The sequence below is a fragment of the Armigeres subalbatus genome, chromosome 3, assembly GCF_024139115.2.
Source record: "Armigeres subalbatus isolate Guangzhou_Male chromosome 3, GZ_Asu_2, whole genome shotgun sequence".
NCBI lineage: Eukaryota > Metazoa > Arthropoda > Insecta > Diptera > Culicidae > Armigeres > Armigeres subalbatus.
The window spans coordinates 243429205-243455074 of record NC_085141.1 but is presented as its reverse complement, the minus strand read 5'-3'; the positions used below and the strand labels follow the sequence as shown (position 1 = coordinate 243455074).

Genomic DNA, 25870 nt, shown 5'->3' with positions numbered 1-25870 from the left:
TAAAGCTTGATTGAACGATTGTTCCGGCTAATAATGGTCACAAACTCACAGGGACTACGTCCTCTTCAATTGCCGTTCAACTTAGTAAAGAGCTATTGATTGGCAAATTGTTTCTTTATAACCTTTGGAATCTTAAAGGTAAATAAATTATTAGAAGAAATATTACCTCAAAATTCTCTTGTCATCTCATCATATTTTTCTGAGAAGAAAAACGGCAAGTGACACCCAAGTTGCTTGTGATTCAGTATGTAAGGTAGTTGCATTTTTTGACAACCAGAGGCGCTACCGGTAATACGTATTTGCTCGAATCTTAGTACTTAATCCTACAAGATGATTTAAATCGGCTTCTCATGGCATAAGCTAATCAATCAAACTCAATTAAATGTACTAAAACGGTTCCTATTTTGTAACTATGTTACAAAATACACATCATTTACCTAATTGCCAATCGCAAAAATAATCTCGAAAACCTTGAAAAAATATTTATATCGGTGTAGAGGTGTTAGCCGAATAGGTCATTTGGCCGAATAGGACATTTGAAAAGTGAGAAATGAGGTGTGAAAAGTGAGACGCGTCACTTATCACTACTTATTTCCCATTTCTCACTGTAAAAAGTAAGAAGCGCGGAATAAGTAGTGAGAGTCTCACTTTTCACACCTCATTTCTCACTTTTCAAATGAACTATTCGGCCAAATGTCCAAATGTCCAAATGGCCGATTTCTTCTATACAGATCACAAGGACAAAGATTCAGAATATATAAAAATCTCATTCAGGCAATGTTAAATATGCAGTTTCTCAAACAAACGGTTCATGTGGTTTATTGTGTTTTTTTTTGTAAATCCCCCCTCCCTCCATGTATGATCACATGGCTTCTGGGCGGCCCTTTTTGACAGCTTGCTCGATATTCGCAACTCATTAAAATTATACGCCAGATACGGAAAGGTTATTATCAACAGTGAGCGGAACGTAGACCAAGGTATTTTTGACTTCTTTGGCTGACTTTGAGTCTTCAATATTCTAAGATGGACAGTATACGGACATGGGCTAAGGGTTTCAAGTGCTGGTCATTCGAGCTTTTAACGGTGCGGTATCCTGCTAGACTTATGACATGACATTTATGGTATACCGGCATATCCAATTTTATGATTTCAGAAGCGATGACAGGGTGGTTTTATAATCTTGGAGAATATTCGGTCATATTGGAACTCACATCTAAGACGGTTAAGGTCACTCCTGACGGAATCCAAGTTTCAAAGTGCTCGCGTTTTCGGGGGCACACCACTCGATACGGAAGCAACGCACAACTGTCATTTTTGTTTATTTAGTTTTGCTGCGTCGCAGCATGCGTGAAAAAATAAAAATGACAGTTGTGCGTTAACCTATCGATGGCTACTGACCTGAATTCCGTCAGGAAATATTCTCTTATCATGCGTAGCAATCAAACAAAGTATTTGCAATGTGCACAATTGTGTTTATTAAGATGTGGCCAAATCCTTTTTACTTATTTCTTACCCAACAGGGAGCCCAACAGCGAGCTGCTTAGTGATGTGACGGACGTTGTGAGAGCGGTTACGTTAGCAACGGCATTGTTCAGCTCGGTAACCAGAGTGCTTGATACTGAAGCTCCAACAGCGACAATTTGGTTAACGATGGCATTCACGTTGCTAACAGCGGCCGACAATTGGTTGACGGCTGTGTTGAGATTTGGGTTTACAACGGAACCGATTAGAGAAAAAGCGTTACCAACGAGGCCGGACACAGTCGATTGGGCATTATTAACCGCCGTTTGAGCTTCACTCAGAGCCGTAGCCAAAGCAGCATTAGAGGTAGTGACAACATTGCTCAAAGCACTGTTGAGCAAGTTTGTTACGTTCGTCAGTTGGCCCAGCAGAGTGCCGAGCAAGCTGGATAGTGTGTTGCCAATGTTCGTAAGCAATTGCGGATGGGCAAGAGTGACCTGTAGATAACAATTACGGAAACATAATTTATTTCAATTTATATTTATGGTACGTCTTACCCCCAAAAGGCACAGGCCAAAACCGATAATCAGTAAGTTTTTCATTTTGTTAATAGAAGTATCTGTGACTTTCCTGTCAAAACTGGAACTGCTTGAAATCAATTTAGGTCTCAGTATTTATAGCAACATGTATCGGGAAATAATTTATCCTAAACGAAATGTTTTCTGATAATGTTTATTGCACTTTTGAAACAGATATTTTCAAAAGAAAGCATGGCATTATTGAAAGTGAGACTAGGATGAATGACATTGCTTATAAACAGTCAAAATGTGTTTCATCACAGACGAATGAGACGACAATGAAGCATTGTCAACGAGTAGTTTGTTCTGTAGTAACAAGTTTTCAAGGCTGCGGCAGAAAAATATTTGTTGAGTGGATTATTTTCACGTTATTAACTGACCTGGTTTCTATTTGATTCAAATTTAAGTTGCGGGGAATTCGAGTATTCTAGGAATGAATGACATTTGTGCTTATTCTGTGTCTCGAATGCCTCGAGAATTGCCGATTTCGTCAGGCCGCTTGGGCCAAAACTGATTTCAACACTTTTTTCAAGGTTATCTTATGTGGACCCCATATAAAGGGAATACAATGCTTTAAAGTTGCATCAGGCCTTAGGGGATGTTGGGGCTGTGCCTACCAAAAAATAAAATCGATCTACATTTGTTTTTTTCTTTCATTTATTAAATATTTGGACATTTGAAACAATCAAATCACAATGCAAACTGTGATTGAAATATTTAGGGATATTTTTATAATACAGCAGAATTGCTAAAACTGACGATTTTTATAAATTGATCTAACGAAGAAAAGTGGAACACATTTTAATTCAAATCGGAGTATTTTGGAGAGACAATGAGGGGCCGAAAGGGTCATTTGGCCGAATGGGTAATCTGGCCGAAAGAGTCATTAGGCCGAAAGGGTCATTTGGCCGAATAGGTTATTTGAAAAGTGAGAAGTGAGCCGTCTCATTTCTCACTCCTCCTTTATCACTTCTTGCTGTAAAAAGTGAGAAGCGCGATGTTAGTAGTGAGACGTCTCACTACTCACTTTGCGCTCCTCATTTATTACAGCGAGAAGTGATAAATAGGGAGTGAGAAGTGAGACGTCTCCTCATTTCTCACTTTTTAAATGATCTATTCGGCCAATTGACTCTTTCGGTCAAACGACCTTTTCAGCCAAACGACCCTTTCGTCCAAACGACCTTTTCGGCCAAATGACCCTTACGGCTCAATTACCCTTTCGGCCAAATGACTCTTTCGTCCTATTGACCCTTTCGACCTAATGACCCTTCCGGCCAAACGACCCTTTCGGCCAAATGAGCATTTTGGGCCAAAAGACTTTTTCGGCCAAATGACTTTCAGCCTAATGGTCTGTTCGGCCAAATGGTATATTAGGCCAAACAACTTTTGGCCTAGTGGCATCCGGACAAATGGCTTTGGCAAATGGGTTTCGGCCAAACGAACCTTCCCCGTTTGATCATTCATCCATGCTAATTGAGCAAAATGTACTAATAAAACAATTGTTTTTTCATTGTTGGTTTTCCATTATTAGAATGAATGTTTAAGGTGCTTCAATGGTCATCACAGCTCTCATGGAAATGTAAGGTATGGAAAAGTAAGCCATTTTATCACTCAAAAACGAACTATTCAACCAAATACCGCAAGACCAAAATATTTTTACTGTTATGTTCAACGTTTTGCTGCTGCGCAAGGATTTTCAATTTATAGTTAGGGTAAAAATAATTGAATCACTTTAGATTAGAATAAAATATATGGACTTAAACATTCATTGGAAAAAATAATTCCACAAATTTGAAGGGCAATATTTAGCCAAATCGTATTCCACTAACCTTTCAAAAATTAGCTTCGCTTCCGTTGAATTCAACATGTAAAAACAAAAAAAAAACTTGTTAGGTTAAAGTAGACGTTTTTGCAGACATTTTCAAAAATATTATAATTGAAATATTTGTGAAGCTCTAAGTTCAAATCACAAGACAAAATTATTGTTTTCCCTACCACTCAATGCCTATTATTTTCATCATATAGTTCAAATTTTGAACTCAGTGCTTAAATAAATTGCACGAATAATTTTATTTGGACATAATGTAAAAAAAAATTCTACAACAGATGGCATATTATGTTTGTTATTCGTTGCCCTGGCAGTTATATATTGCAGAACAAACACCTCATTATCAATTACCTACTTGTAAGAATTGAAATCGTCCTTGAAAGTAGCATCAAAACATAATGTAAGCTCAACTAAGAATCGTGATACAATTTTGTATTTGTTGTGCTTACAACAATGCTATGCATTCTTCTGTGAGATATCAATTTCCCAGGCAACATAATTCGATTGGGAAATATTTTGATTGTCTGTGAATGCCAATGGAAATATTTTTTGATACAAGTCCGCTATAAATACTACGATACGAGTTACTTTCAACCAGTTCCAGTTTTGAGACGGTATTAGATACTCCCACTGCAAAAATGAAAAACTTGCTGATCATCGGTTTTGGCCTGTGCCTTTTGGGGGTAAGACAATTCATAGATATAAATTGAAATAAATTATGTTTCCGTAATTGTTATCTACAGGTCACTCTTGCCAGTCCGCAATTGCTCACGAACATTGGCAACACTCTATCCAGCTTGCTCGGCACTCTGCTGGGCCAACTGTCGAACGTAACAAACTTGCTCAACAGTGCTTTGAGCAATGTTGTCACTACCTCTAATGCTGCTTTGTCCACGGCTCTGAGTGAAGCTCAAACGGCTGTTAATAATGCCCAATCGACTGTATCCGGCCTCGTTGGTAACGCTTTTTCTTTAATCGGATCCGTTGTAAACCCAAATCTCAACACAGCCGTCAACCAATTGTCGGCCGCTCTTGACAACGTGAACGCCATCGTTAACCAAATCGTCGCTGCTGGAGCTTCAGTATCAAGCACTCTGGTTACCGAGCTGAACAATGCCGTCGCTAACGTGACCGCACTCACAACGTCCGTCGCATCACTTAGCAGCTCGCTGTTGGGCTCCTTGTTGGGTAAGAAATAAGTTAAAGGGATTTGGCCACATCTTAATAAACACGATTGTGCACATTGCAAATGCTTTGTTTGATTGGGTTCCAATATGACCGAAAAATCCCCAAGAATACAAAACCAACCCAAAATGTCATCCCTTCGGAAATCGTAATTTATCTTTATTGTCACCAAAACCAAGACTCACGAATTATTAAACACAATTATTAAACAGTTTAAAAGTTACAAAAAATCTCTTCAACGATTGCTAACATAAAAGATCGAATGAGAAATGTCTGAGTAATGGCAGTTTTGGTAAGTCAATATTTGACGAAAATCGAGGGGTCCATACAAATTGTTTCGTACATAACTGAGGAATACCGCTAAAAGCTTATTTTCAACTTTATGTGACAAAATCATGAAGGTTGAGCCGTCACATGACTTGTTTAGACCAAAAGTAGGAAATGTCCACCCCACAGGTCCTCCTGGCGATTGTCATGTCACATGTAATGCTGCAAGTCGTGTGACATATAGCCCAAATTCCGAGGTATGGATTTAATTGAAATTTTTAGAATTTTTAGAAATATAAGAAAATTGGGAGAAAATGCTAGTTGTTGCGAAAGAATCGGTCAAAAACTGTGCTTTTGACTTATTAAAAATAGACGTCAGATACGGAAAGGTTCATATCAACACTAAGTGGAACATAGACCAAGTTATCCCAAGTATCAGGTGAGGTTGTATTAGAGTTTTATAGCATTCTTCAGAACTCAATCTCAAAACCTCCCATGCAGACCTCACAGTTCTCACAACCTCCTGTAGATCGCTATTCAGCCATGTTATGTCCAGTTGGTCCAGGCAAATAGGCAAATAAAGTTCGATTTCGCAAAGGTCTTGATGAGATATAAAAATTTAATTTAGATAATATTGCATTTGAGTCGACCTTGTTCGGGATAATATCATTAATGAAAGATACGATGATTCCCGTCGTTCCTTCAATGTTTGTATACTAATTAGCATGCATCGTGCTTCATAAGACGGGAGTGGAAGATGAGTCCACTCTAACTTGCGTAGTGCATATAATAAAAATTGCTTTTGTACCGACTCAAGTCTTGTGTCATGCGTGACTGTGTAAGGTGACCAAGCTTGGCTGCAATATTCAAGTGTCGATCTGACATAAGAAATATATAATATTTTTATAGTGTATGGATCGTGGAAGTTGTAGCCAAACCTTTTTCTGAATCCTAACATATTATTAGATTTGTTTATAATAGTATTATAATGGTCAATGAACGTAAGCTTAGAGTCTATAATTATGCCAAGATCCCATATTCTATCACATCTTGTTACCTTTTGGCTACCTAAAGTGATTGTCATATTTGGAATATTTCGTTTTCTGCTTATAGTAATTAAGTTACATTTCTTTATATTGAGCTGTAGCAAACTTTTTATACTCCAGTTATGAAATATCTGGATCTCGTGTTTAAATGTGTTCATGTCTTCAGCGTCTATGACGTCGAATCAACTTATAAGCTAATGAAAGAACAGCTGTTACTACTCATGCTGATCATTTCTTAATTGTTTGAAATCGCAGAAAAAAAAAACAAATAGGGGAACTGTTCCGATTTCCATCTCACTGAACATATATTCATCTCATCGCAAAACAAAGAAATACGGCACCAATCTCACAAAATAATCACAAAAATAAGAAACAAACAAAATTCCTTTTCATAGCTTTGTTTTTGATGGGATGGAAATAGGAGCTATGGGATGAAGTGCCGAACCGTTTCCCTAAATGGATTAGGAATTATTTACCGAATTGTTCTTCTTCTTATTGGCATAACATCCTCCACTGGGACATTACCGCTTCGCAGCTTAGTGATCTTTTAGCACTTCCACAGATATTAACCGCAAGGTTCCCAAGCCAAGTTACCATTTTTGCATTCGTATATCATGAGGCTAACACGATGATTTTTTTGTGCCCAGGGAAGTCGAGAAAATATCAAACCCGAAAATTTCCTAGACCGGACCTGGAATCGAACCTAGTCACCTCCGTGACTGTTCATGTCTGGCTTTTTACGATCTATACACCCAAAACAATTTTGTGTGACATTCTTTGTATTAAGTGTTTTGTATCCAAATCTCGCATGCAAACAGATCAGAGAATGTCATAGTTATTATGCTAGCTCATTGTATTAAGTTGGTTTATGTATTTGGTTTCGATCAATACATCTAAGTGAACTCGTTGGTTCCTCCTAGAACAAGTATATGACAGTGGACAGCAATATTACTTCGACCCACACAATCTTCCCTATTCCATTTAGTTTAATGACGGAACAGGACATCAATTTGCTTGATGCCTATTCCACTCGTATCACTCTTTGCTGTCCCTTATTACCCTTCCACTTGAGATTACATTATGATTGTTACACCAACATATCATGCAACGTAGACTATGATAGCATCTTTCCTCATCTGGTATATAGTCCAGATGGTTAGCGCATCAGTCGAGATACGCTGAGTGTGGAGGGTCCAGGTTCAACACCCGTCTTCGGGGGATTTTTTTTTGTGAGGTTGCTGAGGTTATAATATACAGCATTTCACTTCTCGATGGGAGTGTAAAATTAGATTTAATATAGACAAAAAACATTACCAGTTCTTATTTCTCGTAACCGGGGACCTAATTAAAACTGCCGAGGATAATGTAACATTTAAAAACGAAATAATTCTATTTCATACATGGTGTACCAAAAGCCTTCTACAATTAAATATTAACACAATTGTAAGGAAATCCAATAACATGTTAAGTTTCATAAAACGATTTTGTTACAATTTCCAGGACCCATACACCATAAAGACATAATATGCTGCTTACGTTGGGCCTATTTTATAAATATGCACTTCGCAAGTGAGAAGTGAGACGTCTCAATTATCATTCCTCCTCATTTCTCACTGAAAAAAGTGAGAAGCGTGAAGTGAGTAGTGAGACTAGCCATTTCACACTGCTCACTTTTCACAGTAAGAAGTGAGCAATGAGGAGTGAGAAGTGAGAGATCTCTACTACTACTCACAGATCACTACTCACTTCACGCTTCTCACTTTTTACAGTCAGAAGAGAAAGATGAAGAGTGAGACGTCTCACTTCTCACTCCTCACTTTTCTTGGCTACTCACCTACTCTGGCTCTGGAGGGGGATTTCTCACGAATTTTATTGAGTTTAGCTTCATAAAAGTAATTTAGAAAATAACCACGATTCACCGGATCAAGAATCGAACTCATGTGACAACTGAAAGTCTTTTGCAATGTTCCAGAAAATCAAACTAATTTCGCTTAGTATGTCAATTTAAGTTTATTAAGATGCAGCCCAATCCTTTTAACTTATTTCTTTCCTAACAGGGAGCCCAACAGCGAGCTGCTTAGTGATGCGACGGACGTTGTGAGAGCGGTTACGTCAGCGACGGCATTGTTCAGCTCGGTAACCAGAGTGCTTGATACTGAAGCTCCAGCAGCGACGATTTGGTTAACGATGGCGTTCACGTTGTTAAGAGCGGCCGACAATTGGTTGACGGCTGTGTTGAGATTCGGGTTTACAACGGAACCGATTAAAGAAAAAGCGTTACCAACGAGGCCGGACACAGTCGATTGGGCATTATTAACTGCCGTTTGAGCTTCACTCAGAGCCGTAGCCAAAGCAGCATTAGAGGTAGTGACAACATTGCTCAAAGCACTGTTGAGCAAGTTTGTTACGTTCGTCAGTTGGCCCAGCAGAGTGCCGAGCAAGCTGGATAGAGTGTTGCCAATGTTCGTGAGCAATTGCGGACTGGCAAGAGTGACCTGTAGATAACAATTACGGAAACATAATTTATTTCAATTTATATTTATGGTACGTCTTACCCCCAAAAGGCACAGGCCAAAACCGATGATCAACAAGTTTTTCATTTTGTTAGTAGAAGTATCTGTAACTTTCTTGTCAAAACTGGAACTGCTGGAAACTAATTTGGTTCTCAATATTTATAGCAACATGTATCGAGAAATAACCTAACCTTAGAACCCATACAAACGAAATATTTTCTCAAATGTGTTTGCAACTTTTAATATCTTTCAGAATAATGCATGGCATTATTGAAAGTATGACTGGGACTAATGACATTGCTTATAAACAGTTAAAACGTATTTCGATTCATCATAGACGAATGAGACGACAATGGAGCATTGTAAAAGAATAGTTTGTTTTGTAGTCAAAACGTTCCAAGGTTGCGCATAGAACATATATGTTGCGTAGATCATTTTCCAATAATGAACAAAACCGGCTTTCATTTGATTTGAATTTATGCTGCATTGTGCTCGAGAATCCTTTTAATGTAGTACATTATTTTTTGGAATGAAATACAAACACCAAACATATTGAATGTTTTTTCAAATTAATTTTCAATTTAACATTAACGGACCTTAGTATGGAATATAAAAGTAATTATACAAATTTAGATTTAAAAGAAGATGAAGTTTATTTATTTTTGAAGGGCAATACGTGACAAATTTGTATTTTAATGGTCTTAAAAAAGTTGCTTTGTTACCTCTGGAATCTTAAATAATATTATCAACACATTTCCAAAGTTCTATTTAGCTCCAGAAATATTTCATTTTAATATATAATTGTTTTCTCCTACGACTCAATTACCGACGTAATTTAATTAATTAGATAATAAATTTCCCGATTAATTCAAATCAATCATAATGTAAAAACATAACCATTACATGGCATGATAAACAAAATTATCATTCGTAGCCTTAAAAGGTATCTATTACATAATAAACACCTCATTGTCAATAACGCAATATTATAGAATTGAAGGTCATCAAAACATCTAGAATTGGAGCATCAAAACATAGTATATGGTCAGATATGAATCGTAATACTATATTAGTTAGCCCAGTTGTGCTTCCAACAATGCTATGTATTCTTTTGTGAGATATTGATTTGCTGAGTAACATAAACCGTTTGAAACATATTTTGTTTGCCTTTGAAAGGAAACGGGAGTAGTTTTGGAAGCAAGATCGCTATAAATACTACAATCCGAGTTACTTTCAACCAGTTCCAGTTTTGAAGCTGTCATAGATACTTTTACTACCAAGATGAAAAACTTGCTGATCATTGGTTTTGGCATTTGCCTTTTGGGGGTGAGACATCTAATAAATGAAAATTTAAAATATAATTATCATTCCGTATTCGTGATTTACAGGCTACTCTTGCCCATCCACAATTGCTTACGAACATTGGCAACACTCTATCCAGCTTGCTCGGCACTCTGCTAGGACAACTGTCTACTCTAACCAACTTGCTCAACAGTACTTTGAGCAATGTTGTCACTACCTCTAACGCTGCTTTGGCTACGGCTCTGAGTGAAGCTCAAACGGCGGTTAATAGTGCCCAATCGACTGTATCCGGCCTCGTTGGTAGCGCATTTTCTTTAATCGGTTCCGTTGTAAACCCAAATCTCAACGCAGCCGTCAACCAATTGTCGGCCGCTCTTGACAACGTGAACGCCATCGTTAACCAAATCGTCGCTGCTGGAGCTTCAGTATCAAGCACTCTGGTTACCGAGCTGAACAATGCCGTTGCTGACGTTACCGCTCTCACAACGTCCGTCGCATCACTTAGCAGCTCGCTGTTGGGCTCCCTGTTGGGTAAGAAATAAGTTAAAAGGATTTGACCACATCTTAATAAACACAATTGTGCATTTTGCAAATACCTTGTTTGATTGCTTTGGGTACCCACTTTGCTGTGAAAAGCAGATTTCCGGCTTTGGGGTGAGTTCCAATATTATAGAAGAAAACTCCAAGGATACAAAACCACCCTAAATTAATGTCATCGCTTCTTAAATAATAAAGTTTGATATGCTCATGCTTCATGGCGTTATAATACGTCTAGCAGTACAGCGAATCGTTAAAGGTTTGGATGAACGGCAGATGGAACCCAAGCCCAAGTCCGTATAGAGTCCATCTTAGAATTGTGTTAGCTCAAGGTTCAAAATATTCGTTTTCGTCGGAGGAGAATCTTTTTTTCTAAGTTTGTGGTGAGTTACATCTTTCACTCACTGCTTTTTTCTCTAGAACAAGCCTGAAAAATTAACGAAAATCGTGCATACTTGATGAAATTCTTTTTTCTTTTCATCATTCTTACGCCTCGTACATTTTTCGCAGAAAAATTTCAGTTTGCATTTATAAAAACTTTATGACCGCAACGGGATTCGAACCCAGAACACCAACAAAAAATAACATTCTAGCCACATCACATCGATTATTGGTGATAGGTATTTTGTTCCATTAAAGCTACTCTTGTTTGCAATGCTGAAGGCACGAAAAGTATGAATGAATCGAGAAAACAAGCAAATCAACTTTTCAAGGCACTGACAGTGAGTGAGAAATAATTATCTCTCATCAGCCTACACAATGATTTCTTGGCGAAAATCTATCTCTGCTCGTGAGAATGAGGAAGCATTACGATCCCTTGTGTAGACTGACAATATGGAGTTGTCATCAATCCAAGTCACAATTGCAATGCTTCAGAGAAGCATTGTGCTAGTTGCTAGTTTTATAGAGGTTTTATAATGGCTTAATAGCTTTTTCGGTTTTATACAATTGCCATTTATTCAGATCCGCAAGAATACTACAGATCCATGTTTCGACTTCCAATAGCTAGAGAATGGAAATGACATTAAACCATTAGTTAAAATTTATGTTGGTTTTGAGAAAGACTTATGAAAGCCATCAAGCCTTGTAGAGTCCTGTATAGAACCCACATATTACCTTCACTCCCGAAGAAGGCCTATAATAATCCATAAGCAGATTTGCTTTGTCTTGAATTCTTCATAAATTCAAGCAATGTTTTAAAAACAACAAGGGGGAACCCATACATTACGTAACACTTAGAGGGGGAGGGGGGTGTTGCCCGAAGTGTGACAATTCATACATGGAGTTTGATATGTCGCAAGATAGATGTTGCTGCTAGGTGAAATTTGTCCACTTTCTTGAGGGAACCAGGCTCCTGGGAACACTTCCGGACGTCGCCAACGTGTTTAAAACCCCTGAAAAACTCATCTATTGGACTTGTCTTTCAAAATCATGGAGTTGGATATGTCGCAAGATGGGTTTCGGTGCTAATCGAAATTCATCCAATTACATGAGGAAACCAGGTTCCCGGGAACACTTCCGGCCGTGGCCAATGTGTCCAAAACGTTTTAAATGCTCATCTAGTGAGCTTATCTTTTAAAATCATGGAGGTTGACATGTCGCAAGATGGGTTTCGGAGCTAAAAAGGGAACCAGGTCCCTGTGATCACTACCGCACGTGGCCAATGTGTCCAAGATCTCTCAAAATTACATCTGTTGATATTGTCTTTCGAAATTATTATGTCAGATATGTCGCAAGACAGGTTTCAGAGCTTATCGAAATTTGATGGCTTCCTTGAAAAAAACCAGGTTCCCGAGAACACTTCCCGACGTGGCCAATATGTCCAAACCTCTGAAAACTCATCTAGTGAACTTGACTTTCAGAATCATGGAGTTTGATATGTTGCAAGATGGGTTTCGGTGCTAATCAAAATTTGTCCACTTCCTTGAGGAAACCAGGCTCCCGGGAACACTTCCGACCGTGACCAATGTATCCAAAAATTTTCAAAAACTCATCTATTGAGATTGTCTTCTAAAATCATGAAGTTTGATATGTCGCAAGACTGGTTTTTAGACCACTTGAAAAGTGTTCACTGCCCCAGGGAAGCAGGTTCCCTGAACATCCGGAACCATGTCCTGGTGATTCAATTGTATCAAAAATAACTTCTGATGCTGCTCAATAATGACTGATCACGTTTGCATCAACATTCTGGGCACTTTCGTTCATTTATCAATGGTTTAAAAAAATGACCCGTTTTTGACTGCACCTGACGCAGGACTCCCCTCCCCCCTAAATAAATCCGGCCGGATTGGCACCATGGTCAAATCAAGTCATGTACCAAAAAATAGACATGAGAACGCTTCTTCCCTGAACATTTCAAGGCAATCGGACAATCTAGACCTATAATACGCCATGAAGCATGAGCATATCAAACTTTTTTATTTAAGAAGCGATGACATTTTAGGGTGGTTTTGTATCCTTGGAGTTTTCTTTTACAATATTGGAACTCACCCAAAAGACGGAAATCTGGTTTTCACAGCGAATAGGGTACCCAAGGCAATCAAACAAGGTATTTGCAAAATGCACAATTATGTTTATTAAGATGTGTTATTAACTTATTTCTTACCCAACAAGGAGCCCAACAGCGAGCTGCTTAGTGATGCGACGGACGTTGTGAGAGCGGTTACGTTAGCGACGGCATTGTTCAGCTCGGTGACCAGAGTGTCTGATACCGAAGCTCCAGCAGCGACAATTTGGCTAACGATGGTGTTCACGTTGTCAAGAGCGGCCGACAGTTGGTTGACGGCTGTGTTGAGATTTGGGTTTACAACGGAACCGATTAAAGAAAAAGCGTTACCAACGAGGCCGGATACAGTCGATTGGGCACTATTAACAGCCGTTTGAGCTTCACTCAGAGCCGTAGCCAAAGCAGCGTTAGAGGTAGTGACAACATTGCTCAAAGTACTGTTGAGCAAGTTGGTTAGAGTAGACAGTTGTCCTAGCAGAGTGCCGAGCAAGCTGGATAGAGTGTTGCCAATGTTCGTAAGCAATTGTGGATTGGCAAGAGTGGCCTGCAAATGACGAATACGGAATGATAATTATATTTCAAATTTTCATTTGTAAGATGTCTCACCCCCAAAAGGCACAGGCCAAAACCGATGATCAGCAAGTTTTTCATCTTGGTAGTAAAAGTATCTATGACAGCTTCAAAACTGGAACTGGTTGAAAGTAACTCGGAACGTAGTATTTATAGCGAGCTTGATTCCAAAACCCATACTCCCATTTCCTTTTAAAGGCAAACAAAATATGCTTCAAACAGATTATGTTACTTAGCAAATCAATATCTCACAAAAGAATACATAGCATTGTTGGAAGCACAACTAGGCTAACTAATATAGTATTACGATTCATATCTGACCATGTTTTGATGCTCCAATTCTAGATGTTTTGATGACCTTCAATTCTATAATATTGCGTTATTGACAATGAGGTGTTTATTATATAATAGATACCTTTTAAGGCTACGAATGATAATTTTGTTTATCATACCATGTTACGGGGTTGTTTTCACATTATGATTGATTAAAATTGATCGGGCAATTTATTATCTAATTAATTAACTTACGTCGGTTATTGAGTAGTAGGAGAAAACAATTATATATTAAAATGAAATATTTCTGGAGCTAAATAGAACTTTGGAAATGTGTTGATAATAGTATTTAAGATTCCAGAGGTAACGAAGAAACTTTTTTAAGACCATTGAAATACAAGTTAGTCACGTATTGCCCTTCAAAATTAAATAAAGTTCATCTTCTTTTAAATCTAAATTTGTATTATTACTTTTATATTCCATACTAAGGTCTGTTATTGTTAAATTGAAAGTTTATTTGAAATAATATTCAATATGTTGTGGTGTTTGTATTTCATTCCAATAAATAATGAACTACATTAAAATAATTCTCGAGCACAATGCAGCATAAATTCAAATCAAATGAAAGCCGGTTTTGTTCATTATTGGAAAATGATCTACGCAACATATATGTTCTATGCGCAGCCTTGGAACGTTTTATCTTCAAAACAAACTATTCTTTTACAATGCTCCATTGTCGTCTCATTCGTCTATGTTGAATCGAAATACGTTTTAATTGTTTATAAGCCATGTCATTTGTCCCAGTCATACTTTCAATAATGCCATGCATTCTTCTGAAAGATATTGAAAGTTGCAAACATATTTGAGAAAATATTTCGTTTGTATGGGTTCTAAGGTTAGATTATTTCTCGATACACGTTTTGCTATAAATACTGAAACCCAAATTGATTTCAAGCAGTTCCAGTTTTGACAAGAAAATCACCGATACTTCTACTAACAAAATGAAAAACTTGCTGATCATCGGTTTTGGCCTGTGCCTTTTGGGGGTAAGACGTACCATAAATATAAATTGAAATAAATTATGTTTCCGTAATTGTTATCTACAGGTCACTCTTGCCAACCCGCAATTGCTTACGAACATTGGCAACACACTATCCAGCTTGCTCGGCACTCTGCTGGGCCAACTGACGAACGTAACAAGCTTGCTTAACAGTGCTTTGAGCAATGTTGTCACTACCTCCAACACTGCTTTGAATACGGCTCTGAGTGAAGCTCTAACGGCTGTTAGTAATGCCCAATCGACTGTATCCGGTCTCGTTGGCAACGCGTTTTCTTTAATCGGATCCATTGTAAACCCGAATCTCAACACAGCCGTCAACCAATTGTCGGCCGCTCTTAACAACGTGAACGCCATCGTTAACCAAATCGTCGCTGCTGGAGCTTCAGTATCAAGCACTCTGGTTACCGAACTGAACAATGCCGTCGCTAACGTAACCACTCTCACAACATCCGTCACATCACTAAGCAGCTCGCTGTTGGGCTCCCTGTTGGGAAAGAAATAAGTTAAAAGGATTTGGTTGCATCTTAATAAACTTAATTTGACATACTAAGCGATATTATTTTGATTTTCTGGAACATTGCAAAAGACTTTCAGTTGTCTCATAAGTTCGATTCTTGATCCGGTGTATCGTGGCCATTTTCTAGATCTTTTTCATGGAGAAGGAGCTAACCTCAATAAAATTCTTGAGAAATCCCTCTCTAGAGCCAGAGTAGGTGAGTAATCAAGATTAAAGGCTCCCCCAAACCTAAGCGATTTCATCGCCGCGACGGCGACAACTAGTCGCAGCGATTCTGTCGTTGGGTCGCTGCAGGCAATGTTCTATTTACGCTTCCATACCAACGGCGACAGAATCGCTGTCGCCAAGTGATAGAATCGCGTCGCTGCTGTCGCGTCGCGTGTGTTTGGGGGAACCTTAATACTTTGAAATTTCCGAGAGTAAATGAAAAATCCGAGTTTTCTGTTGTGGAATATGTGGGGTTTGAGTAAAATGCCTTCAGCGTGTTACAATAGATTCACACATCAGCGTGTCAATCGGCGAGCAGCAAGCCATGATTTTTCCTCTCCCAGTCAGACCTCCACGGCGTGCACACGCATCCACGGAGAGTCGCCGTCATAGCTTCGTTTCGGTCATTTAGGGCCACACAATTTGGCGATCCTGTCTATTTTTTGGATCCTGTCGCTGATTTCATCAACTGGATAAACTGTGACGAGTGATATATTTCAGTTTGCTAAATCACAAGACGCGTCTCGAAGACCGTCGGAAAATGGTTTGTAGTTTGCTTAATCACAAGACGCGTCTCGAAGACTGTCGGAAAATGGTTTGTGGTTTGCTAAATCACAAGACGCGTCACGAAGACCGTCGGAAAATGGTTTGTGGTTTGCTTAATCACAAGACGCGTCTCGAAGACCGTCGGAAGACCGTCGTCCGTTGTCTCATGCTAGATGTTAAGTGTTCAGTCTGTGCGACTTCTGGTCGAAGACGGTGATTCTGTCTTTATAAAAATGGTTTGTAGTTTGCTAAATCACAAGATGCGTCTCGAAGTCTGTCGGAAAATGGTTTGTGGTTTTCTAAATCACAACAAGCGTCTCGAATACCGTCGGAAATTTGTGGTGGCCCGTCTGAAAGACCGCTGGAAAAATGGTTTGTGGTTTGACGAACATTGAAGCCTCGCCTGGAAGACCGTAAGAAATTGGTGTGTGCAGGGATTGAATCCTAAAGAGAAAGAGCAAGTCTCTCACTTATCATCTCTGTATACATATACGATATGTAGCATCCCGCGAGAGACTTTTTTCGCAAGTTGTCATGATAGAGAACTGATTCGGGAGGCTATATCCCATGATCAATTTTTTTAGAAAGCTCCAAATGCGTGAAGCACTGGCTCTGATGATGCATTTCAACTTGCTCTACACAGCTGTGCAGTAACCAACACGAAATGAGCAAAAACAAAGCCAGAATCACCATTTTTCTGTGGGAGGTGCCTATCCGATTCTGTTTTTTTTCGCACTTGTACAAGTTTGATAAATTTGTTATCATGGATTGTTATGATTCGGAACAGTTTTTGCCTCTCTTTTATCGTTGTTCGTTATCTATTGAGAGCGATTTCTGCAAACCCTGGGTGTGTGGTTTGCAAAATTATAATGCGCGTCTGGAAGATCGGTTTGTGGTTTAGAAAACTATAAGGTGTGTCTGAAAGGTAGCCGAAAAAAATGTATTGTAGTTTGTGAAACTACAAGGTGCGTATGGAAGACCAACGGAAAATGGTTTACGATCTAGAAAATTTCAAAATCCTGCGAGCATTGATTTTGATTAAAACAAATTTAGATTACATGAAGCCACTTGGCAACGTACATGAGACTACCAGTCGAGCTATTATATCTAGACCAACATTTGAAAAGGGCGTAACAGCCAAAATTTATTCCTTCTGATTCCTCGTCTACATATATAGCTATATATGCAGACAAAGAATCAGAAGGAATAAATTTTGGCTGTTACGCCCTTTTCAAATGTTGGTCTAGATATAAGCAGATATCTTGGAATTTGAAAAATTAATAAGTTTGCCGGATTTTACAAAGCTATTCGGAAGTTCGAATTTATAATGCGTAAGATTAGTTTGGACTATTGGCTAGCAATACTAGTTGATGGCAAATGGTTGATGGTGTACTATACGCGAAACTAAAAGTTGGATTAATTGTATGGATTTGGATTGGCTTTGGTTTGGATCAGAATAAAATTGGATTTAGATTTAGATTTGGATTGGATTTGGATTGGATTTGGATTGGATTTGGATTGGATTTGGATTGGATTTGGATTGGATTTGGATTGGATTTGGATTGGATTTGGATTGGATTTGGATTGGTTTGGATTGGTTGGATTGATTTGGATTGGTTTGATTGGTTGGATTGGTTTGGATTGATTTGGATTGGTTGGATTGGTTTGGATTGATTTGGATTGAATTTGGATTGGTTTGGATTGGTTTGGATTGGTTTGGATTGGTTGGATTGGTTTGGATTGGTTGGATTGGTTTGGATTGGTTTGGATTGGTTTGGATTGGTTTGGTTGGTTTGGATTGGTTTGGATTGGTTTGGATTGGTTTGGATTGGTTTGGATTGATTTGGATTGGTTTGGATTGGTTTGGTTGGATTTGGATTGGTTTGGATTGGTTTGGATTGGATTTGGATTGGTTTGGATTGGTTTGGATTGGTTTGGATTGGTTTGGATTGGATTTGGATTGGTTTGGATTGATTTGGATTGGTTTGGATTGGTTTGGATTGGATTTGATTGGATTTGGATTGGTTTGGATTGGTTTGGATTGGTTGGATTGGTTTGGATTGGTTTGGATTGGTTTGGTTTGGATTGGATTTGGATTGGATTTGGATTGGATTTGGATTGGATTTGGATTGGATTTGGTTTGGATTTGGATTGGATCTGGATTGGATTTGGTTTGGATTTGGATTGGATTCAGATTGGATTTGGATTGGATCTGGATTGGATTTGGATTGGATTTGGATTGGATTTTGATTGGATTGGATTTGGATTGGATTTGGATTAGCATGAATTTTCTTATCTTTTTTAGGTTGTTCCTAAATCTTATTAGTAATGAAGTTCAACACCGCTTAGTTTTGGATTGCATTTGGGTAAGATTTGGAATGTTTTTTGAAATTGTCATTGTATTTGATAAACAAAAGAAGGCTTCGTAAATTTGTTGTTCTCTAATCATCCAACGAAAGTATGGATCACGTTCTATCTGGGAACCCAAACTCTGAATCATTGTTCTGGTATTACAACCATGATGTTGAGTCTAGTTTATTATGGTGTGCAGTTTTCAATGGAGTTAACCGGTTGCTCAATTGCAACCGATGTTCACTTTCGTCTCATTTAAATAACCCAGGAGAAAAACAAGCATTGCACCCTATGCTAGAAGATTTTTTTTTTCGTTTTTCATGAGAGAAGAAGGGAAACGTGGGGTTTGAGTAAAATGCCTTCAGCGTGTTACAATAGATTCACACCTCAGCGTGTCAATCGGCGAGCAGCAAGCCATGATTTTTCTTCTTTCAGTCAGACCTCCACGGCGTGCACACGCATCCACGGAGAGTCGCCGTCATAGCTTCGTTTCGGCCATTTAGGGCCACACCGTATAATAGATTCATAACCATGCGAAGCTGGATGCAAAGAACTGTAAAAAGGTACTGCAGTGGACAGGAATTGTTTCAATCATTTAGTCCAGTTCACTCGTTTGGCAATAACTCATTACAGAAACAATTTTACGAGATGTGTTGTGTGGTGGTTTTGAGACAAACTCCGACCACATAGTGGGAACCATCCCTGTGTACACTTTTGGGCAGGTCACCAAACCTCAGTACTGAGGGTCGTGGATTCAAGTCTCATCGAAGGAAAAGTGGTTACCTCCAATACATTTTTCAAATCAAAATCTACCACATAATGTACATATTCACATAGGTATGAGTTTTCAAAACATTCAAACATTTCATTTTGTTTCACCTGGATCTCAGCAATTTGTTAAACTTTTACTGAGATTCGAACAGCTGAGCCCTAGCAAATATATTTGTTGTTGAGATTTCTGTCAAAGTTGCCGAAAATCAGCTAACACACGTCATTTGTGCCGGGATATAAGCCTTTATTTTGCTGGGAACGCAACAGTGCGGATTTTTGCCGAACTATAGAATTTAGTGTGCAGATGCGGATTGTTGCACTATCGTAATGTTGACTCATTGGTGAACGTAGCGAAATGCACCTTGCTGCTTAGTTCAATCCAGTCCTACACTAATAAAATGCATTTTTGTCATAATCCATAGGTATATTGAGTTGAATTTCGAAAAATTATCCAAACTTGTAGAAAGATGGGCAACATATTCGTGGCGTGAATAATTGAATTGCTCAAAATAATAATAAACTGAAAGAAAACACGTTCAGGTCAAGTTTTAGTCTAAACCGCTGTAACGACAAGCAAGCAACGAAATCCAATCCAACATTTGCATTCTAAAATTGCATCCTACTTTCTACAATTATCAACAAGAAGCTTATCAGCGGAGTTCGGTACAGCATCCCAGTGTTGGATCCAAACATTTCTACCGTGACATTTTGCATGCTTTGAGGACAGATAAAAATGTTAACCAACCGCAGGGTACGCGATAAAAAGGGATAAATTTATGACCAACTCAATTACACCACCCTCGTGCAGTTGATAGTTCCGGCGAACGATGCATGTTTTTCGGTTTTGTACCACAGCGGGCTCGGTACCTTACGCTACATACCTACATATGTAATGCTCCATGGAAGGAAAGGTAGTGCGCTACCCGAGAGCGAAAAACTGCGCATACAAAACGTTTTGGAATCTCGCTCAAGCATTCGAACATCAAGTAAAGCACATCCCATCAAAACGGTGCTGACAAGTGGAGGTGCTTGCTAAAAGTTATTTTCTTTCTGTAGAGGCGCTCCATGACGAGAGCACTCGGTTCGGCATGGTAAGCTTGTTCCATGATGGAATCAAGTTCTAGTAGCAGCAGCGTCAGGGTGCGATAGACAAGATGTTTACGTCTTTCGCAGGAGGGGTGCTCGACTGCCGTAGAGGTACAGGGCTGTTGTTAAGACGAACAGACAGAGAACTTTTCGTTAGATGTTACCACGATGTAGTTATGTGTTCGCATGACGAGTAGAGCGTTACCAACTATTAAAGTTGTCGGGATAGGAACGTTTTTGGTGCATCCAAAATTGTTGATATTCATTCCATTTAATTTTTGATTTGGACTTTGGCTGACCATCGGATACACAACATAGCATAACTTCTGTTTAAAGGACTGAGTAGCAAAACATCAAACTGCTATAAACTAAACATAAAATGCTATAAAATACGAATCGGTTATCAAATAAGGAATATATGTAGAACAAACAAACAGGATTATGGCCATGTACTTGATCGCTTAGGACCTCTAAGCTCCGATTGCTAATAAGCTAATAAGCTCCGATTGCTACTTGCAGAAAAATCAATTTGTTCAACTGTAGCTCCATCGTAGTAAAGAAAGTCTTCATGCTTGTTCAACAGCGGTTTAACGTAGAACGCGTAGATATCAGGTTGAGATTAGAATCTCTCAGACAGTCGGATTGTGCAATCGATGAAAACTTATGAGAACAAACAGAGTGCTGAACAGACTTCACGGGCTGACGTCACGGGCTGATAATCGATAATTTATTGAGTAAAAGTAAAAGTAAAAGTATGAGATCAGATTCCATAAAAAAGTGCAATGCTATATTGACAGACTGTGGCAAAAAGATGTACTTTCTATGGCTGACCAAGACGAAATTGATTCTGGCTCTGGAGTTCATAGGGACTCACACCCCGGGCAGGATATCCGCAGTTCCCGTTCTTCAGGGGAGAGCAAACCTCTCCCGAATGATGACAGCAATGACCACCTGGGTGGGTTGGTTAATTGAGAAGCAGTCAAAATTAGAGTTGGACAGTAGATCCCTTGAAGAAATAAAAGAAGTAGAAGAATATTGTTGTCCTCTTTTTTCTTCTTCTTATTGGCACACAGTAAAATATTATGAAAATTAGCCACGACGGAATTCATAATTAAATGTAAAGATCGGAAACAGAATGTGTACCAGATCATAATTTTAAGATTCTGTGATGTAAATGATAAAACCATTGAAATTTCAATTGAATATATCTTAATTTTACATGACTCTACCGGAAACCTTGGTGAGCGAGCACGTGGCTGTCAAAACAAATCAAAACAAACTTCACTGCATTTCATGCAAACCGCAGCTGGCACCTATTTTACTCATATAAGAATCAACCTAAACGGATATCTTCGCATATGAAAATAAAGCAGCCTTTATGACGCTGCATTTCATCGCTGCAACTTTTTGTTTTGCTTCTTCCGGCGAGAAATCTGTAATGCATTCAGCATACTGAGTCTCAAATGATTCCGTCTCGATGGAGTTTCCGTGTCATGTAAATTTAAGCTATCGTTCAGCCTAATGAAGAATTATCGAATCACCAAAACGTTTAACCTGGTACACCTTGATCGACTCGATATCAAGAAGCGGAAATACCCGAGATGATAACAAGTTCGGCTCTCACTCTGCAGACCAATGTTCGATTCCCATGCTCTGCTCCTTTTTTTTGTTTTCAAATAAAAATAAGAACTGTAAAATTCCAGCACGTGTAAATTTAAAACAACCCATAACTTTCTGTCGTTTAACATCAGACAGATTTGTTACATCTACTTGAACGAAATTTACAGGTTTTTGTTCGTACTGTGTAAAGCTTTAAGCTTTAGCTTAGCTTTAGCTTAAGCTTTAAAGCTTAGCTTTGGCTTAGCTTTAAACAGCTTTGAACAGCTTAGCTTTAAAGCAGCTTCAGCTTAGCTTTAGCTTAGCTGAAGCAAGCTTTAGCTTGAAGCTTTAACTTATTTTAAAGCGAAGCTTTAGCTTAGCTTTAAACGAAAGCTGAAGCAACTGCTGAAAGCGAGGCTGAGCCAGGCAGGCAAGCTTTTAAACAGCGCACAGCAAGCTGAAGGAAGTGCAGGCTGAGCTTTAGGCGGAACTTTGAAGCGAAGCTTTTTTGAAGCACAAGTGAGTTAGCTGAGCAAGCTTTAAGACAGCTTTAAGCAACTTGAAGCTTGAAGGGGCACAGCAAGCTGGAGTGCTGGAGTGAAGGCTTTAAGCAAGCTGGAAGTGAAGTACTGGGTTTATGACTGGGCTTAGCTGGTTCAGCTCAGGCACAGGCCTGTCTGGGCAGGCTGGTTAACCAGGCTGGCGGAGGCAGGCTGAGCTTCCAGGCTGCACCTTTGAGCTTAAGTGGGCACAACTGTTCCACAGGCAGGCTTTGACCGGGCACAGACCTGTTGGGGCGCTGAGGCCAGGCTGGAGCCTGGCTGGACCCAGGCTGTTCAGGCTGTTCCCACAGGCCCAGAGGCTGAGCAGGCTGACCACCTGAGGCAGGGCTCCAGGCCAGGCTGGCGGGCTGGGGCAGTGACGGACTGAGACGGGGGCTGACGGGCCCAGCCCCAGCCCCAGCCCTGTCTCAGGCTGGGGCGGGCTTTGGGACGAGCCCAGGGCTGAGCCCCAGGAGCTGGGCGGGACTGGAGCCCTGTTCAGGGCACGGGCTGGGCCAGGGCTGAGGCAGGCTGGGCCCGGGAGCTGACCAGCCCCACCCAGCTGACCCAGGGCTGGGACTGGTTCCCAGACTCAGGCTCAGGCTGAGGCGGGGCTGTTCAGCCAGGCTACAGCCACCTGTGACTGGGGCCAGGCTGTTGTTCTCACCTGAGGCCGGGCAGGCTCAGGGCTCAGCCAGGCTGGGCCAGGCTCAGCCAGGGCTGGGTTGTGGGCTGAGGCAGGCTGAGCCTCAGCTGGAGACCTCAGCCTGGGGCTGGGCTGAGGCGGGCTGGAGCCTCGGAGCCTGCCTCACTCAGGCACGCTCAGCTGGTGCCTCCTCCCAGCTCCCAGACTGAGAGCCCAGCCTGGGGCAGGCTCCCCGGGCCCAGACGGGGCCGGGACTGGGGCTGAGCACAGGCTGGACGGCCCCAGTTGGCACTGGGGCCGGAGCTGGGTGGGCTGAGCTCGGGCTGGGCCAGGCTGGGCTGAGCTGGCCAGGCTGGTGGGGCTGGGGCGGAGGCACCAGGCTCCCTGGGCTCAGGGCTGGGCTCACCCAGGGCTGAGGCAGGGCTGGTGCCAGGGCCAGCCTGAGCCCCCTGGGGCAGCCCTGGTGGGGGCTGGGGCCAGGCTGGGGCGTTCCTGCACTGTTGAATGCTGTTGCTGCTTTAGCTGCTTTAACCGTTCCTGGGGCTGTTCCACGGGGCTGCTTTCAGCCCTGGGTTGCTGCTTCAGGGCTGGGGCTGCTTTCTGTTCCCACGGACCTCAGTTGCTGCTTGCTGCTGCAGGCTGTGCCCCAGGTAGCTGTTCACTTTGCTTCCTGTTGCTGCTTTAACTCCTTGCTTTAGCTGCTTAACAACTTTGCTGCTTCCTGCTTTAGCTGCTTGCTTGCTTTAGCTGCTGTTAACTTTAACTGCTGTCTGCTAGCTGTTCCTGCTTAGCTTAGCTTTAAGCCTTAAGCCTTTAAACAACTTTAGCTTAGCTTGCTTTAGCTTAACTAGCTTCTTTAGCTTAACTTTAGCTAGCCTTTAGCTTAACTTTAGCTAGCTTTAGCTCAAGCTTTTAGCTAGCTTTAGCTTAGCTTTAACAACTTTAGCTTAGCTTTAGCTTAGCTTTAGCTTAGCTTTAGCTTAGCTTTAGCTTAGCTTTAGCTTAGCTTTAGCTTAGCTTTAGCTTAGCTTTAGCTTAGCTTTAGCTTAGCTTTAGCTTAGCTTTGCCTTGAAAAAATGTAATCAAATAATCAGTCAAACACGATTCTTCTTCTTGCTCAATGGTTCTTAATTCCATCTGGAACTTGGCCTTATTTTTAATTTAGCGCTCTATTAGCATTTCCACAGTTATTTATTGAAAGCTATGCTTTCCATTGCATGAGTATGAATCTTGAGTGAAAATTAAGTACAATGTAAGTACAATGGATACATGCCCATGGAACCGAGAACATTTTCCACTCAATATAGGAAGTAAAGACTCAATTATACCGTCAAATTTCATCCCAAAAAAATCTCTCATCGAATTTCTCCCACAAAAATTTGGAAGAAATTTAAATTCTCGTTTTCTTTTTCATCTGTCAAAAAATTTCTTCCTTACTTTCGTCGGAAGTCCAAATAAGAGAATTTTGAAAATCTCTTCAAGATCAAGATCAAGATTTCGCACCAAGGATGTTATCGATCATTTAGTAATCTGCATTCGATCATTTAGTCGTTTTTTAATAACTCATTCCAGAGGCTAAGCTAAAGCTAAGCTAAAGCTAAGCTAAAGCTAAGCTAAAGCTAAGCTAAAGCTAAGCTAAAGCTAAGCTAAAGCTAAGCTGAAACAGAAGCTGAAGCCTAAAATAGCTGTTAAAGCTAAGCTAGGCTAAGCTTATAAGCTAAAGGCTAAAGCTAAGCTAAAAGCTAAGCTCAGCTAAGCTAAAGCTAAGCCAGCTGAGCTAAAGGCCGGTAAGCTAAATAGCTAAGCTAAAGCTAGTAAAGCTGAAAGCTATTCAAGCAAAGCTAAAGCTAAGCTAAAGCTAAGCTTAAAGCGCGGGGCCTAAAGCTAAGCTAAAAGTGGAGGCTGGGGGCTGGAGTGGGAGCTGCCAGTGGGCTAAGCTAAAGCATAAGCTGCAAAGCTGAGGCTGGTGGAACAGCTGAGGCAGGGGCTGAGGCTGGGGAGCTAACCCAGCCTGAGCTGAGGCCAGCCCCCAGCCCCACCTGGGCCCCTGGAGGGCTGAGGGTGAGAACAGTGAGGGGCTGAGGAACAGGGAGTGAGGCTGGGGCTGAGGTGGGGGAAGCCTGGAGGCTGAGCTGGGTGGCTGGAGCTGGGAGCTGAACAGGTGCAGACTGGCCCCAGCCCCGCCCAGGAGCTGGGATGGGGGTGAGTGCCCCCAGTGACGGTACAGGAACAGGAACAGCCCTGCTCAGGTCCCTGGGAACAGGCTGGGCTCAGCCTGGCTGCAGAACAGCTCTGGAGCCTGGGGGCTGGGAACAGGGTGCCTCCGTGCCTCCAGGCTCAGACAGGGTGAACAGGGGCTGGGGTCCGGGGTGAGGCCTGGCCTGGGAATCCCTGCCTCAGGGCTGGAGCAGCCCGCTCGAGCCCGCCTGGAACAGCCCGGGCTCAGGCCTGGCCCAGAGTGCCTGGGAACAGCTCTGG

The 25870-nt window shown here is 40.8% G+C and overlaps 5 protein-coding genes across 7 annotated transcripts; 3 read left to right on the top strand and 2 right to left on the bottom strand.

Annotated features, from left to right (window-relative positions):
- Positions 1-1447: 1447 nt before the first annotated feature.
- LOC134227495 (uncharacterized) lies at positions 1448-2154 on the bottom strand. The gene is made up of 2 exons (XM_062709029.1): positions 2019-2154; positions 1448-1958 (listed from the first exon to the last, which is right to left on the bottom strand). Exons 1-2 carry the CDS (start codon positions 2061-2063, stop codon positions 1503-1505), a joined length of 501 nt encoding a protein of 166 aa, XP_062565013.1. The 5' UTR covers positions 2064-2154; the 3' UTR covers positions 1448-1502.
- A 2299-nt stretch (positions 2155-4453) lies between these two features.
- LOC134221534 (uncharacterized) lies at positions 4454-5117 on the top strand. The gene is made up of 2 exons (XM_062700728.1): positions 4454-4550; positions 4611-5117. The coding sequence occupies exons 1-2, from the start codon at positions 4506-4508 to the stop codon at positions 5064-5066; spliced, it is 501 nt and encodes a 166-aa protein (XP_062556712.1). The 5' UTR covers positions 4454-4505; the 3' UTR covers positions 5067-5117.
- A 3239-nt stretch (positions 5118-8356) lies between these two features.
- On the bottom strand, positions 8357-13957 carry LOC134221533 (uncharacterized). 3 transcript variants are annotated; one of them, XM_062700727.1, is made up of 2 exons: positions 13830-13910; positions 8357-8860 (listed from the first exon to the last, which is right to left on the bottom strand). In XM_062700727.1, exons 1-2 carry the CDS (start codon positions 13872-13874, stop codon positions 8405-8407), a joined length of 501 nt encoding a protein of 166 aa, XP_062556711.1. In that variant the 5' UTR covers positions 13875-13910; the 3' UTR covers positions 8357-8404. The 3 variants fall into 3 exon arrangements, with proteins under 3 accessions (XP_062556711.1, XP_062556709.1, XP_062556710.1); XM_062700725.1 differs by lacking the exon at positions 13830-13910 and adding an exon at positions 8921-9007; XM_062700726.1 differs by lacking the exon at positions 8357-8860 and adding an exon at positions 13269-13767 and having other exon boundaries at positions 13830-13957.
- On the top strand, positions 10053-10773 carry LOC134221535 (uncharacterized). Its single transcript, XM_062700729.1, has 2 exons — positions 10053-10204; positions 10267-10773. Exons 1-2 carry the CDS (start codon positions 10160-10162, stop codon positions 10720-10722), a joined length of 501 nt encoding a protein of 166 aa, XP_062556713.1. The 5' UTR covers positions 10053-10159; the 3' UTR covers positions 10723-10773.
- Positions 13958-15004: 1047 nt separating the features above from the next.
- On the top strand, positions 15005-15677 carry LOC134227493 (uncharacterized). The gene is made up of 2 exons (XM_062709026.1): positions 15005-15112; positions 15173-15677. The coding sequence occupies exons 1-2, from the start codon at positions 15068-15070 to the stop codon at positions 15626-15628; spliced, it is 501 nt and encodes a 166-aa protein (XP_062565010.1). The 5' UTR covers positions 15005-15067; the 3' UTR covers positions 15629-15677.
- The last annotated feature ends 10193 nt before the right edge of the window (positions 15678-25870 follow it).